The sequence below is a fragment of the Aulostomus chinensis genome, chromosome 2 (genome assembly GCF_037954235.1).
Source record: "Aulostomus chinensis isolate RoL2024-O1b breed Wild chromosome 2, RoL_Achi_v1.0, whole genome shotgun sequence".
Taxonomy (NCBI): Eukaryota; Metazoa; Chordata; class Actinopteri; order Syngnathiformes; family Aulostomidae; genus Aulostomus; species Aulostomus chinensis.
In genome coordinates this window covers 20,096,315-20,111,724 of record NC_141321.1, presented here as the reverse complement: position 1 = coordinate 20,111,724, position 15,410 = coordinate 20,096,315, and the positions used below count along the sequence as shown (strand labels likewise).

At 41.5% G+C, this 15,410-nt stretch overlaps 2 protein-coding genes and 2 non-coding genes across 5 annotated transcripts; all 4 read right to left on the bottom strand.

Annotated features, from left to right (window-relative positions):
* Positions 1 to 2,948: 2,948 nt before the first annotated feature.
* rpl13 (ribosomal protein L13) lies at positions 2,949 to 7,754 on the bottom strand. 2 transcript variants are annotated; one of them, XM_086194637.1, is made up of 6 exons: positions 7,714 to 7,754; positions 7,136 to 7,253; positions 6,344 to 6,485; positions 4,462 to 4,635; positions 3,570 to 3,626; positions 2,949 to 3,153 (listed from the first exon to the last, which is right to left on the bottom strand). In XM_086194637.1, exons 2-6 carry the CDS (start codon positions 7,237 to 7,239, stop codon positions 2,995 to 2,997), a joined length of 636 nt encoding a protein of 211 aa, XP_086050763.1. In that variant the 5' UTR covers positions 7,240 to 7,253; positions 7,714 to 7,754; the 3' UTR covers positions 2,949 to 2,994. The 2 variants fall into 2 exon arrangements, with proteins under 2 accessions (XP_086050763.1, XP_086050753.1); XM_086194627.1 differs by lacking the exon at positions 7,714 to 7,754 and adding an exon at positions 7,594 to 7,710.
* On the bottom strand, positions 3,282 to 3,355 carry LOC147269361 (small nucleolar RNA MBII-202). Its single transcript, XR_015111691.1, has one exon. It is a non-coding gene; the product is annotated as a small nucleolar RNA MBII-202 (small nucleolar RNA).
* On the bottom strand, positions 4,716 to 4,793 carry LOC147269360 (small nucleolar RNA MBII-202). Its single transcript, XR_015111688.1, has one exon. It is a non-coding gene; the product is annotated as a small nucleolar RNA MBII-202 (small nucleolar RNA).
* Positions 7,755 to 10,217: 2,463 nt separating the features above from the next.
* gcshb (glycine cleavage system protein H (aminomethyl carrier), b) lies at positions 10,218 to 15,052 on the bottom strand. Its single transcript, XM_086194613.1, has 5 exons — positions 14,747 to 15,052; positions 13,353 to 13,432; positions 11,715 to 11,778; positions 11,504 to 11,635; positions 10,218 to 10,330 (listed from the first exon to the last, which is right to left on the bottom strand). The coding sequence occupies exons 1-5, from the start codon at positions 14,895 to 14,897 to the stop codon at positions 10,233 to 10,235; spliced, it is 525 nt and encodes a 174-aa protein (XP_086050739.1). The 5' UTR covers positions 14,898 to 15,052; the 3' UTR covers positions 10,218 to 10,232.
* Between the last annotated feature and the right edge of the window lie 358 nt (positions 15,053 to 15,410).

Genomic DNA, 15,410 nt, shown 5'->3' with positions numbered 1-15,410 from the left:
GAATGTGGGTACACAATTTAGTTTGCTCGCTTCTGGTCTTTTTCAAATATTACAAATATTATTGAATGAGGTCCCGTAAGTGAGATAAGTCATTTTGAGTATTTAATAACTATTTTGCTGGCGACACATGGAGTAGGCCCAGACCGGCACTACTACTCCTGGTTAGCCCATGAATATCCAGAATGTAGTTTATGAATTTAATCGTAACCCTCTTGTAATTTTCTAAAGTCATAATGAATTTAATTGTGACAGTAACACGAGACATTTCATGGCAGCTGTGTGACGCTCAGCTCAATTTAACCACAGTTTTTACATCCAAGAACAGAGGGGCCTACAATAGAGCCTATGACATCATATTCTGCACTACAGCTTTAATTTCAGAGCTTAGAAAGGCAGTGGTCTTGTTGCAGCTCATTAATACGTGATTATTGGATTAGAATAAATCGATTAGTGAAATGTTTTCTTTTCTTTCTTTTTTTTTAATGGGCCCCGGCCTGTTACAAGAATGTGAGCCACAACGACGAGGAGGTTGAGAACCCCCCGCTGCCCAATATAGATGTGTAACATCATCTGCAGCTTTCCACCAGCGGCTCCCTGGAGCAGAGGTATTTTCGATGGTTTTGGGCAATATTCCAAGACTCTATTGATTCAAAAGACTTTCTTATGGGCAACAGCTCTATACTCCACCAATAAGCTGTAATTAAGGGTAATCAATCAGCGAGCTTGTGTTTCACTTGGCTTTAGTAACTCATTGAAGAGAAACATTATCTTCAGGATTCACCTCCGCCATTCCTGTGTTTGCCTCGCTCACACACAAAGACCATGGTCAAACATTTCATTTCCCTTTGGCAGAGTTAACATGAAACAAACAATGCATCATCACCCTGAATATAAGACTGCAGGATACAAGTATACACACACGCATTGATTTCAGTTTGATCAGTAGGAAAAAAAAGAAAGAATCCACATGCAAAGCGAAGAAAGCAAGGACACCGCCGTACAAAGAAAAGCTGCATTCTTGACTGCACACACTCCGGTGCAGAGCCACTGAAGGCAACATTAAATCAAACAGCTTTTAGCATTCCCACTTATGAGGTCTGCTGGTTTACAGCTACACCTGATCCATCTGTCAGTCATCGGTAAACTGTCACAACATCCCAGAGGTGATTACCTCAAAATGACCTTGTATAACCAGCTCAAAACCCCCCACAACCTTCCCTTGACAGAGCAAAGACAAGTCTGACATCACAGCGGGTCACCGCCCTCTGAGGTACTCGTGAAGCACTCATTTCTTCTGATGCAGTTTGTGTTCGAAAACTTGAAAATTGAATTTTATAGATGCACATTACAGAATACATCTGTAATCTAGTCAAATGAAAATGATGCCAAATGTTAAATAATATCATATTGAAGGTACTTGGTCTACACACAACTGAGGCGCAAGAGTTTAGTGGACCTTAAACTGTTTTTGAGTAAATACTTTAACATCAATAATCCCTCAGATGGAGCCACAATTTAACTGTCCGTTCACCTTCATTAACTGAAGTATTCATTTTCCATTCAGACCTTAGAAACGGGAGAAAGGACATTTGTCACTCGAGGCTGAGGTTGAATATTCTGCTGTTAATTTGAGAGTTGTGGATCTAAAACGGCAACTCTCCCTCCATCAGGGTGTGCCCCTGCAACTCTCCCTTACTCATTCATTTCATTTCATAATTCCTACCAAAGCACCACAGTGCACCTAACTGTCAAGACACCCCGTTGTCATAGCAATGTTTTGCATTTAAAGTCTAGTTTTGGTCTGCCAACAGGTACACCCCCCCCCCCACACACACACACACACACACTACTCCTGCATGAACATTAAAATTCAACTTTACTCTCCTGCAGTTGTGAGGCGTTAAATCGTCCAACTGGAATGAAATGTTTCATCTCTCTCCACCTCTAACCTTCCTCCGTCTCCAGGCCAGTCGCTGCAGCTCTACCCGTATATGAACGTGCACCAGATGAGCTTCCATTATTGCGCTCAGTTATGTTTTAGACCGACTCCTGTTGATGTCACATTACTTGAATGGACCACCTTGCTGTGCAGAAATCCGACACGCGCTCCCTCCTGTTAACTGCTTAAGTGAGCCGAAGCTTCTTTTTTTTTATGTTCAAGGAGATTAAAAACGCTTACAAATTCTTAAAGATATTTCTGTCCAAATTCAATAGCCTCTAATCCAAAACATTTTTTGCCTCCTGTTAAGAGGCACACTGTGGTTCTAGTGCCACCTACTGCTGCCAGTGATGCAGACACCAAACCATCCACATTTCCCTGTTCAGAGGCAGCAGGAGAGCGCAGGCCGACCACCACCAGGACCCCTCATCCCAGTGGACATGGACTCTGTAAATATGATCAAATCTGCCCCTGAACTTCTTAGTTTTCCTTGAACTCCGCTCAAACTCTCCAGTGCAGACATCAGCTTGGCAGCTGTAAACTTCATTAGAGGAGGAGTCTCTGTCCTGAGCCTCTGAGGGAAATCTTCATGACCACCTTCTCTCCATCATCCCTTGATACATGAAAAATCCCCATCATCAACAGATCACAAGCTTTACGGTTCAATACAGAAAGATGTTCTCATGTGTGATTGATAAAAAATAAATCTGAGATGTTTTTGTATTCACTGTAGAACACCTGACAGATTGTAGATGTTCTACCTTTGTGAGCTGAATACTTTTTTTTTTTAAACTGAAATTACAAAAACAGCCTGGTAATCCAGCCTGTCTTGATGAGAGCTGCACTCCGTTATTTCAGCAGTGGACATTCATCAATCCCATCTGGCCAGTGTCAGTCCTGTAAACTCAGCTCTTTGTATTAAAGCTAATATTTGTGAGCCTCTTTTAGCTCCTCTGACTAGAAAATGAAACCATCTGTTATAAAAAGGATCTCAACAATGACACTCACGTGGATTTTTTAATACTTTATTTTGCAAAGTTCCAGAGAGACTATTTTCACTTTTTCTTCTCTAATTCCTGCTCAGCAGCCTCCTTGGCTCTCTTGGCACGGAGGCCGAAAAGACGAGCGTTGGCCCGGGCCATACGCAGGCTGGCGAAAGCCTTGAAGTTCTTCTCGTCTTCAGAGATCACCCGGGCTTTCTCCTTCTTGTGCACCTGGGAGCAATGAACAGATAGTATGAGCTCATGTAAAACCTTCCACACATTTAATAATCCTTTCATTACCAATCACGGGACATTCATAATATATCAATATCGCTTGCTTGTTTTTCGAGGCTGGATTTAAAAAGGCAGTCATCAGAAAAGGGGTTCAAAAGTTTCAATCACAGAAACTCAGAGATTCCGGAGATTTTCTCCTCATCTGACTGCCGTCAACTAGACAGGCTTTTCAAAAAATAACTGACATCAGTATCACCCACTGTTACACATGACGGCTGATCTATGATAACCTCCATACACATTAAGCAGGAAATTCTAGTTTACTCATTTCCAGTGGTCCTGCTGAAGTCTACAACAGTTAAAAGTGCTGCTGTGCTGTGTGTGAGACGGACTTTGCAGAAATTGTGACTTACAGTTTTAATGGGCATGACTGGTCCAGAGAGCTGAGTGGCCATCTTCAGTTCCTCCTCCTGAAAGGTTACAAATTATTCATTCTTCGAGAAAAAACAAAATGATGATAAAATGATTATGCGGCTAATCTTGCGACATGTCTCGAATCAAAGACATTCCAGCTTCAACCCACGTGTATGCCCCCAGGCAAGGATCCCTTAATGGCATTCATTGGAGAAGTCCATTAAACAGTCAGACTTTAGGTGTTCAACAGCCAAAGTCAAGAGGAGCTTGAGTGGCTTTGAAAGACTCTGAAGAAAAGGCAGATCTAATATAGTAGGTTTGTTTTAAGGAACAAGGAACTTAACTAAGTCGACACAATGACAACCCCAAAGCTTCAGCCCAGCAGGACAAGCTGTAACTGGTGAGATACTTGAGGGATCGTGTGGGTACTGGGGAAAATATTACATGAATTCTAAAACTAACAGGGCACCAGTGGAAGGACGGTATGAGGGAAAGACACTCACGATTAAGGAAACCTTGTGGGAGAGTTCTGACATGATGCATGGTTTTAGACCAGCATGCTCACAGAGGGAGAGTGGGTTACAGAGCAGAGGTGGACATGTATGCCCGGTACAAAATATTCAATCTACTGACAAGGAGGGAACTACATCTTATTCTACTGAGGCACTTAAGCATTACTTCAGTTTGAATGTAAGAGGAACAACTTATTTTAGACAGGATTCTTTGTCTTGAACCAACTGTTCCAATGTGATGGCTGGTATGATTTTCACAAGACACAGCAACAGACGCACAAGGCCTTTGTACCAGTTCCATTACAACCAACATCTCACTCCAGCTACAGAACACCACTGTAACCAAGTTTGTTTTTTCCTTCACACATGACAAACTTACATTGCTGTCTCCCTTCTTAGGAGCAGAAGCCTTCCTGGGGAACAGGATGAGCTTAGAGCGGTACTCCTTCAGGCGCTGCACATTGGCCTGAAGAGATTCTGTGGACCTGTTACGACGGCGAGGGTCAACAGAGATGCCAATGGTTCTGGCGGTCTTTTTGTGGATGCCAGCCGTCTGCAGGAAGAGAGCAGCACAGTAAGAGTTAGAGAATATTCTATGTGTAATAAGACACCGTGTCCATTTAAAATAAACGGTTTTAAAAACAGCAGTCATCAGAAAAGGGGTTCAATATATTCATCAAGCAAATACAGAGATTCCGGAGATTTTGTCATCATTTGACTGCTGAAATGCAACATTTTGGTTTTTTATTCTTCATTTCTGAATACAAGCAAACATCACTGGTGATAACATGACTAGCGCCTAGCACCAGACACACACTAACTGGAAAAGGAAAGTAGTTCAACATGCCTTCTCACACTAGCAGACAGACAGAGACAGATTACTTTATTACTCCCTTTTGGACGAAATTGCAATCTCCTACACATTCAGAGCACTGTTGCCATGACGGTAAAAAGAATAGACATAAATAGAACTGTATAGAAAAATAGAAGAGAAAAGACAACAAAAACGAATTTATATATTATATCTATATCTATATAATATATATATATTATATCTATATCTATATATATAATATATATACACACACATACATACACGCACACACACACAGTATATATACATACACACGTGTGTGCGCCTGTGTGCACCTGAATGTGATTTTGTATATGTGCATAGTAGCAGGAATAATAATAATTAATATTAATTGTTATTATTATAGCAATAATAATGATATATTATATAATGACAATACAATACAATAATAATATAATAGTAATAATAGCAGCAGTAATAATAATGATAAAGCAAATGCATGATTACATATTTTCATATTCCCAAATATGACCTTAGTCTTGACGGTTGGCTTACTCTGGTCACTTGTGTTTTCTGGGTTTACCAGGTTTTTAATTTCAACGATGCATCGCATTGTGCCAGGCTTAATGCACTCAAGCAGCTGCATCAACCCAGACCGCAGGAGTTGGTAAAAGCTGTAAGGGAAATCAATGTGGCTCTTTGTGTCTAGCTGGATCAATATGACATGTTTCATCTCGCTGTGGGTGACATGACTCCCACTCCCTCACTCAAACCAAGCCAACACTCCTCCCTCCCCTCTTCATGTCCTCAAATGTGAGCAGTCAAATCAAAATAAATTCCCGCTGCACGAACAAACATCCATAAAGGTCGAGTCTAGACTAGTCTGGGTTTTAGAAGTGAATGCAACAACAAAATACAGTCACTCATCTCCAAAAACACATCCACGCACAGTCAGAAGGAGAAACACACCTCAGCATAAAAAAGCATGAACAGAATTGAAGTGCATTAACAATAAACACTGTTGTATTGTACTGTGTTGAAAAGCATCATTCAAGGGCTAAACTGCCTCATACTAAATCATTGCCCATTCAAGAGATGCACTGTACTGTGATAACATGGATCAAGATGTGTATCAAATTGGCCTCAGTGGCTGAGATACACACCTTGTTCACACAGTCTTGGGAAGGCCAGGAATATCCAGTTTGGCTTTTGATCAGCTGTGTTACTGGAATGATGGGTCTTACACATTTTATCAACAATTATTTGACTGATGAAAATTCCACGACATGCTTAGTGTTCATGAGATTTAGGGATGATGGAAGTTTGAGCCCGTCTTGCATCCACAGAAGGCAGTAGCAGTTCTGAGGTGGAGGTCACTAATTGCATTTGCAGGCTGTCATACTGAAAATATATTCTACCAAACCAACTGACTGCTCAAATGTATTACCTTGAGTTCCTCCAGGGTGAAACCACGTCCAGCACGAACTTTGGTGTGGTACCTGATTGTGGGACATCTGACCTGTGGCCTCAATGGCCCAGCAACAGGACGGGGAGCAATACGACGGGCTTTAGCCAGGCGGGCCTTTCGCCTGAAGTAAGAAGCAGCTTGGTCAAACCACAGCAACCAAAACATGATCTCAATCACGTAAGTGGATGACACTCAGAAGATTTATTTATTTAGTTTTATTTGATTTTTGTTCTTCATCTTAGGGATGCACAATATTGGACTCTTACTTTGCTGTTAATTTTCCCACAGATTTGGCTGTGGGAAAGCCAAATCTTAAAAATATGAAAGCTAGAAAAAAAGCAGCACTTCACATCAAGAATACACTAGATATGACTCCAGGACATTGACAGATTCAGACATCCCACCCAGATTAAGAAAAATGAACCCTAATGCTTGTTTAATACACAGCCAAGCATTAAATGGACTTCCCTAACCTGGTGTGTATACAAATTCTACCATCATCTTTACCTCAATTCCCAGAACTTTAACTGAGAAAATTTAAGAATCCCTGGCTTCAGCTAGCAGCTTTTAATGCGTGGAACTCACTCTCACTCTCAATATACCGTCTTAGCAAGCTAATATTTAAACTAAATTAAGTACACTGATACTCAATTGATTGAGACTGACTTTAGACATATTACAACTCCATATTAAGTACTGAATTTTCTTCCACTGAGACCTTACAAAGTTTGCTCACATTAGCGTCTCTATGATGCAAGCCAGTGTACTCACCTGCGGATCTTTCTGGCTGGCTGATTGAACCAGGTCCGCACCCGTTTTTGCCAGTCTTTGTGGAAATGTGGGTTCAAGATCATTCCATTCCGGCTGGGGGCCATGGCTGCCTACTTCCCTGCAACGCACACGCCATAAGGACGTAGAGTGAGATGTCACGCCGGCACACTACAGGTCTCTGGAAGCAATGGCTGTTAAGCTAGGCTAACAAGTTACCCGACCTAATGGCTACACTCCAGGAACTATTAAAAGACTTACGACGTTCGACAGAGATGTAACTCTACTTCTGCAATTACTAACTAGCTCATTTACAATTACAAAATTATCAACACATGAAACATATGTGGTTGGCCTGCCATGGAGCGCTAACAGTCACACATACACAGCACTACACCGAGGACCATAACGAAAACAGACGCTGCTTTAGATTTAACTTGGAAATCCAAAACAATAGTCACCTCCTGATAATGGTGACAAAAAATACTATCTCAAGATGTGATTTATCGATTTTAAGACTGCCGACATATCACGGATTAAAGCAGATTATTTAGATGTTTTAGGAGAATAATTTTTCATACCTACTAGGGAGGAAAATGGCCGAAAGGAAAAAGGAAGTAGTCAACCAGTGCATTGTGGGATATGTATCAGCCAGCCAATGGTCTCACAGATGGCTCGTCAAAGACTATTTGATATGTAAAGATTAGTTTCCCCACAACAATGTGTTTTATATCATTTCATGTCAATTCTATTTTCTTAAGACGTTTTCTTGTCACCCCTTACAGGGTGGATAATTTGTTTTTTTTTTTTTAAACATTTTGTTTATCCAACATAAATAAGTACAAAATCTCAAACTAGCAGAGGAGCACTGAAGGAAAATTTGTCTAATTTCGGCAAAACCGGAAGTACGACTAAATACCTATCGCAAATATTATCAGCGTCTTAATGTGTAGAGAGGCGTATTCATTCAAGTCACCTGCTTTGATTAAACGTTTTAAATGAGTAAAATGGCTATTTTTCGTTTTAAGTAACAGCTCAAATGTGTGTGCTCATATTTCTTTTATGGCTTTGAAGATATGACTTTTATCAGAACACAACTTAATTTCCTTGGGGCAGAAGCTCCATTGACATTTTTTAACTTGTGATTTTAAATAGAGCTGGCTGGCTGCTGTAGAGGGCTATGATAATACTTCAAAATTGTATTTTGTAAGCTTTTCTAAAATTGATTGGAATAATTTCATTATGATTAATTTAGTGTTGATAATTATATTTTATTATTAAGGTGCTATTTTATGTCACTGGCCACTAGATGTAGGACTCTGAATTTGAAAATAATGGCTTTGACTTTGACATGCCACAGAATTTGAAGTAAACCACCAAATATAACTTGTATAACTAATAGCAGAGCACAGTCTGTGGTGACTGAAATTTTAAAAACTATTTATTTTTGAGTAGTTTTGAAAGGGTCCATGTGGACTTTTCTCTTTAGTGTTGTCTTATTGGACATGGAACCAGAGCTTCAAGCAACAATGCAGTAGATAATGGAAGGATTACTGAACCAGACTACCAGGCACAGGGCCAGGGGCTCCAGAGGGCAGAGGGCCCCTTCATCACAACCTCTGAATCGAAACACTTGACTGATATTTGTCATTCTGACTCAACTCGTGAAATTCAAACACACTGTTTCATCATGTACTGTATCACTTTGCCAGGCTGATATCAGTTGTGTCAAAGTGTAAATGACCAAAACTATATATATATATATATATATATATATATATATATATATATATATATATATATATAAATAAATGAAAAGTTAATCAACAATTGGCTTAAGACATTTTCATTTATTTCTCAAGAAATATTGACACATCTGGGTGGTCTTTGCACTTCAAATTTCCCTAAAATTTCACATTAACAAGATTTTTTTTCTTACTTAATTTTTGTCCATGCTTAGCCTGACTAAACACATCTCTGCATGCAGCTGATTGAATGGATTCAGACGGTGGAATACATTTCTTTTTGAAGTGATTTTGTGCATTTGCTTTACATATATTTAGAGCTGGAACTGCTTCGAAATCACAGTTGCTTTGCTTTTATGAGTATATTCACAAATACCATTTTACTGTACATTTAATACAAATTTAAGTGTAACAGTTCTGAGAAGCAGAGCACAACCAGTTACAATATGGCACTAAAACACTCGTGAGCATCATGCATTAACCTGCTGTACTTCTTAAAACAGAATCTTCAAGAATACTGGGGAAGATGATGGCTGCGGTTGAAGGGGAGGCTTGTGGTGGTGACATTCAATGATTTTTTCCTTGTTTTGTATTGATTACTAAATGAAGAAGAGGTTACCACCAGAACGCTGTCACCAGCAACAGTATTCAGTTTTACGTCGGTGTCCAACTTCAAAACCACTGTCTCATTAATCATTGATCAACCAGCCCCTGTAATCTTAGTCTATCTTCACCTGAGGGCAAAGGTCAAAGTGCGTGCACCCACTAAGCAATAAGCATTCTGTTCTGTGGTCACAAGTACAACATATGTAAATGTTCTAATTCCTGTCAATGGCACATTCTAGATAAGAGCGGTATTGTCCTCGTCCTGAAGGGGTGCCATCTTGACACCAGCTGCCAGAGTACGTTATGTTAAAGGGATCTAAGAACAGGCTTTTAAAAATCCCTTCATCAGTCCACAATGGACGCAGAAAAATGTTGCTGTTGTCTGAGTGAAAGATCCTCACTGAATCTCAAGTAGAATTAAAATTTAAGTAAGAATTCAAACACACACGAGGAAAACATTTATTGAATAAACGTGACACGGCACCACAATCTTTCACTTCATTGGTGCACATTTACCCGAATATTACTAACAGCCCTTGAGATAAGGAGCCTTTACTTAAGAGACTAAATGAATCTGAACCCTATAAAAGGAAGCTGTTAATGACTACTTCAACTTATTTTGATAACATGGCTCCAGTATCAAAATAAATACCACAGAGGAAGAAGAGTCACAAGGTGTTAGTAACTCCGCCTACTAATCTTTGATGGAAGTTGCATTATAAAAACAGCACAGCAAGTTTTATTTTCATTTATTCATCAAGTGACTTTATAAATTTATCATACGCAGCTTGGTCCATGAGGCTTTCAAGTTCTTCTGGCTTTTCGATGGTCATTTTGATTAGCCACCCTGAAACAGTAAAAAGGTCACATGTTTTTAGGTAGTTTAGCTCCAACTGATGTGTCCAAAACTCTCAATTTCATTTTTATTAGTGAATGGTTATCCCATTTTAATTTTCTTCCCATCACAATAACACTCACCAATAATGATTCCAGCAGCATCCAATTATCAAAATCATTCAAAAAATCATTACAGAGCTACCTAGAGACTTGCTGCGAGGGGATGTGCTGGGGTTTGCTGATTTGAAGTGATGACTGTTACAGTCAATAATTGCATTTTTCATTCTTCGCTGTGCAGTTATGTGGTCCACCAGACATTTAAAATAAGATCTCCATGGTTACACTCACTGCACATGAAAGTGTGTTCCAGGGGTTTGTTTGCAGGTGATTCCACTGTTTAACACACCTCCAGCCACAGAAGAGTGTTAATCAGTGGAATCACCTGTTAAAGTGTTTGGCTGGAAGGAAAACCTGCATACACACGGCCCTCCATGGCACGATTGCCCACCCCTGTTTCACAGCCTATTGTCAGCATCCTAGGGAGCTCGGTGGTGCAGTGGTCAGCACTGTCACCTCACAGCAAGAAGGTTCCAGGTTTGAGTCTCGGCTCCAGGACAGGATTTTTCTGTGTGAGTCTCCATGTTCTCCCTGTTCCTGTGTGGGTTCTCTCTGGTACTCCAGCTTCCTCCCACAGTCCAAAGACATCAAGAGAGGACGAGGCTGATTGATACTCTAAATTAACTGTAGGTGTGACTGTGAGTGTGAATGGTTGTCTGTCTCTATCTGTTGGTCCTGAGATGAACTGGTGACCTGTCCAGGGTGAACCCCGCCTCTCACCCGTAGCCACTGGGATAGGCTCCAGCCCCCCTGCAACCCTTGATCAGGATCAGCAGAAGGAAATGGATGGATGGCCAGTGTCCTACAAAACTTCCTGTTTAAATGTTTGTTTTTAAGTGGCAATAGCAAGACTGTGTGAGAGTAAAGAAGCTGAAAGTTCAAGAGGAGGCTGTGTGGGGGACAACAATCCTGTCCCTCTTTAACATCCACCATGGAGGCAGGTTGAAGTGTCAAACCAAGCCACCAACATCACCTGCATTTGGCTGGTCGGCTGCTAACATCCAACCCTGGCTACATCCAGATGCAACACACAATAGAGCAGCAGCCCTGATGTTGCAATGCTCACCGTCTGCATAGCAGGCTTTATTAACCAGCCCTGGGTTCTCTGCCAACTCGGTGTTGATCTCCGTCACTTCTCCAGTCAGGGGGGAGTACAGCTCGCTGGCCGCCTTCACACTTTCCAAGGCACCAAACTCCTCTGGAACACAGAGATGCATCTTATCTCACTGCTGGTCTACTAGCAGAAAAAGAGCATATCATGCACTGCAGACTCCTACCCATTTGTTCAAGTCTTTGGCCAACTTCAGGGAGTCCACAGTACACCACATCGCCTAATGCTTCCTAGAAGAAGGGGAAAAAACACACACACACACTGGGGCATTCTTACAAATTTATTATCCAGAAGAAATCCTATGAATTAAAAAAAAAATGCTACTGCAGAGAGAAAATGAACAACTTTCTTCAAACAGGGACTAATTAGTGAAAATGTCTGGGAGCATTTTCAGCTATGATGCAATTATCACAGCAGGACAGAGAAGGTGGGGTTGAGTCACAAGGTCCAATAACAGTTCTAGAAAATTTTTGCATTACATTTCAGTACTTTCACAGAACTCTTGTTGTCTTAAGGTCAAATTTGACTCATCTTTTAAAGTTTTACTCCAAAGATAAGGGTTTCTTACATCCCATTGCCACAAAGTAATATGGATAATTCCACACTCAGGTGTTTGCCAGTAAAATCACTGACAACCATTTTAATTTGAATGTTGGTGTTTTATCAAATTTTACAGGATTCATTGTCCTCCTGGGCAGAAACGCTCCGGTGTAAAGAAATGGGTCAAACGCTCACGTTATTTTGCTTCACAGGCAACATATTTTGTACACACAAACACACAATTCAAAGCTTTCAGTGCACGGTCCCCAGAGCTACTAGACAAGACACACAAGCAAAGTAACAACCGGAGTTGTTTCATGGAAATGACTTCTTTTCCCTAAATTCTAAAAAGTACTATAAAATTTGTGACAATGATTTGAGAGATACTCAGTACTTTTTTCAGAGCTGATACTGATTATTAGGAATAAAAGGAGACTGGTAAAAATTTGCATTAAAATTAATATCTTAAATGTCAAAATTCACAATAGCTGATGCTGCCGTCGAAGGAGTCCAAAACCTCCAAGCAGTGTTGAGCTGGTCATGTGACAGCCCATAACACATGACTCAACCACTCACTGACCCCTGGTGTCCTATGGATGGAGGTATTGTTATCCAGCCATGTATGTAGCTTGAAGCTAATGGCTAATTGCTAACAATATTCAATATTTTATGAAGTGGCATTTGAGGGCAGTGCGGTCAGTCCCTGTTAGCTTTGAGCTAAACACACGTAGCTGGCTCTTTCTGCATTCTGGAGTCACAAAGAAGTGACGCAGGAGGGGAAAAACATCTTCCTGCGTTCCAGACACCCGTTTGTGCCGACTTGAAAGGCAAAGTGAACTTTTGAGGTCTGATTTAAATATCTTATGCAAAATGTTCAATCAGTCTGAGATTTTCCTGACTGCAGTCACAGCTAGATGATAACGATGACGATGGAGAGTGGAGAGAGGAAAGTTAACTGCCTGTTAAGAAAACATGCGGACAGAGCCAGAGCTGTTAGTACCAGCACTCTTCCTACTGAGACAAGACAAAATGTTTGTCACAACAAAAAGTCTCCTGACACAAACCACCTGCCTTCAGAGTTTAGTCTGAGAACATTTTCTGCACACCACAGCAATCCAACTAATCACTTTTCTGGAACAAATGGCCATAAAACAGAAAGTGACACTTGATGAAAGGGAGGACAAAGGGCAGAATAGTGAACTGTACACTTCTATTTTGGTGTCATAAATCAATGATTAGGGAGAAGACAGCTTCAACAACCTACCTGAGCAAAACTGCTGATACCAACGGTGCCAACGCCGCCTTCTACTCTCACCCACTCGTGTTTATCTGTGAACTTCAGCGCTGCCCAGAGAAGGAGAGATGAAGTTCAAACAAAAGATTTTTTTTTTTAAAAAAGGGAAACAAGTCAAGCATGTTGTTACAGAGCATTGTGACGTCACAGTGAAGTTGACCTTTAACCTTACGGCTATAAAATAGAAAGTATCTATTGGATACTTGTGTGAAACACGGTTATATCAGCATGTGAATTCTTCCTTTATTACAATTAAAAAAAAGTGTTTTATTGCTGTCCCAGTGGCTTGACCTCGACCTTGATTTGACCTCTGACCACCAAAGTCCAATCAGTTCATTTTTGAGTCCACAGGGACAGTCTGACAGACAACCCAGGATACAACAGCTTCCACCCCCCAGCTGCCTCCAGCATAGAGGCCCAACAATACATACTGAACACTCTTGCTTCACCTCTCCTCAAACCACAAACACATCTTAACCCGTTTAATTTGTTACAGTAGATGAGATTCAATAACTGCACCAGTAGTTCTCATGCAATCAGCAGGTACCACATGAAGCATTTCTACAACTGCACACGATGTTGCACAAGTAATACTCTCCAGCTCTGGTCCAGGGTACAGTCAGGTGGTCTTTGAACATTCCCTGAGGTTCACCTGCAGAAACCAACATGACAAATACACCAGAGATTCGACATGTGTGAAGATTATTGCCTGCTTGAGGAATTTTTCATTCCGTCATCTTTAAAATACTAAGAGACAACTGCAAAAGCCTCTACAATTTCAAGTTTTCGAGCAGGTTTGAACCAGATTATGGACGGTGACCGACGCTGATGCATGGCTAGGGGGGGAAACCTGAGAGCCGGGTGTTGCTGCCGGAGAGGCCCCGCTACATGCTCCGATATGATGGGGGGTCCCGAGCTTCAACGCGGAGGAGTTACAGAGCGTGGGGAGAGGATTTCGACCTCGTGTCCACATACTCGTGGCACACGTCCAGGGTCATGAGTGACTTCTGGACGTTCCTCCATGTTGCACGAGACCCGTAAATGTGCTGTTTACGGTCATTCATTAACGGTCCAATGAAGAGCTCGTTGTTTGTCTGAACTTTCCTAAACTTACGGCAGACCATGAATTCACATTGAGAAACAAATAAATAAATAAAGTTGGTAGGAGGCTGTAGCGTTCAACAGGTGGCTTGTTATTTTCAAGAGGAATGTTAAGTTTTGTTCCTGGAAACAAAAAACCTCCCTGCCGCATTCCTCTGCTCAACAAGTGGCACAGGCTGCGAGAGTTTTCTCGTCCATGGTAGCGGCGGACACGCAGGAATGCGTGGCCAGCCTTGACTGAGCTACTCCGGGGAATATTTTACCTGTGGACAGGCCCGAGGTGGTGCTCAGAGTCCGCGGAGAGTGACTCCTCCACAGCAGCCGGGTCGCTGGAGACAGCGCTGCGGGCGAGAGCTGAGGCAGTCTGTGGGGAAAGTTTGCGGAGAGGCACCGTAGCGCCGCTCTCATCGCCATCTTCGATCAGTGTGCGGTAGCCACTCTTCAATCCAATGCACATACACTTGACCGCGGGAGCGCGCATCATCCCACCTCCCGCGGGAGGGGTTGGCTGCTCCTCAGGGAAGGAGGGCAAACACTGCTTACTACTTCTGTTAGAAATCAAAAATGGAACCGAGCTTTTCATCCTTAAATTAATCATAATTTACTGCGCAGAGCCGCACAGCACACACGTGTATGGAGGCCTTGCCTGATGAATGCAGTTGCATTGGCCAGTAGAGATGAAGATTGCTTGAGTGAAAGTAGAAACACCTACATAAAGTAGTACTCTGGTTAAAAAAGACAAACATTAAAGGTTCTGCTCAAATACAGAAGTATTTGACATTGACTTTAGTCATACTTTTTTTTTTTTAAAGTGCTGTCTACATGTATGTTCCAGTGCTTAGGGACGTTCAGTGCTGGAACCACTGGCCTCTAAAAGTCATGTTTAAGTGGTTTGTGCTCCACTCGCGCTGTTTTGTTTCACCCTTG

What these genes read in the sequence shown, in the direction of transcription:
- rpl13 (XM_086194637.1), bottom strand. Translation starts at nt 7,239, where the DNA reads ATGGCCCCCAGCCGGAATGGAATGATCTTGAACCCACATTTCCACAAA. An exon ending in CCAGCCAGAAAGATCCGCAG is followed by an intron (nt 6,486 to 7,135) that starts GTGAGTACACTG and finishes TTCTTACTTCAG; the next exon opens with GCGAAAGGCCCGCCTGGCTA. An exon ending in CAGTCATGCCCATTAAAACT is followed by an intron (nt 3,154 to 3,569) that starts GTAAGTCACAAT and finishes CATTGCTCCCAG; the next exon opens with GTGCACAAGAAGGAGAAAGC.
- gcshb (XM_086194613.1), bottom strand. Translation starts at nt 14,897, where the DNA reads ATGGCGATGAGAGCGGCGCTACGGTGCCTCTCCGCAAACTTTCCCCAC. An exon ending in CACCTCGGGCCTGTCCACAG is followed by an intron (nt 13,433 to 14,746) that starts GTAAAATATTCC and finishes TTCTCTGGGCAG; the next exon opens with CGCTGAAGTTCACAGATAAA. An exon ending in TAAAGCCTGCTATGCAGACG is followed by an intron (nt 10,331 to 11,503) that starts GTGAGCATTGCA and finishes TTACTGTTTCAG; the next exon opens with GGTGGCTAATCAAAATGACC.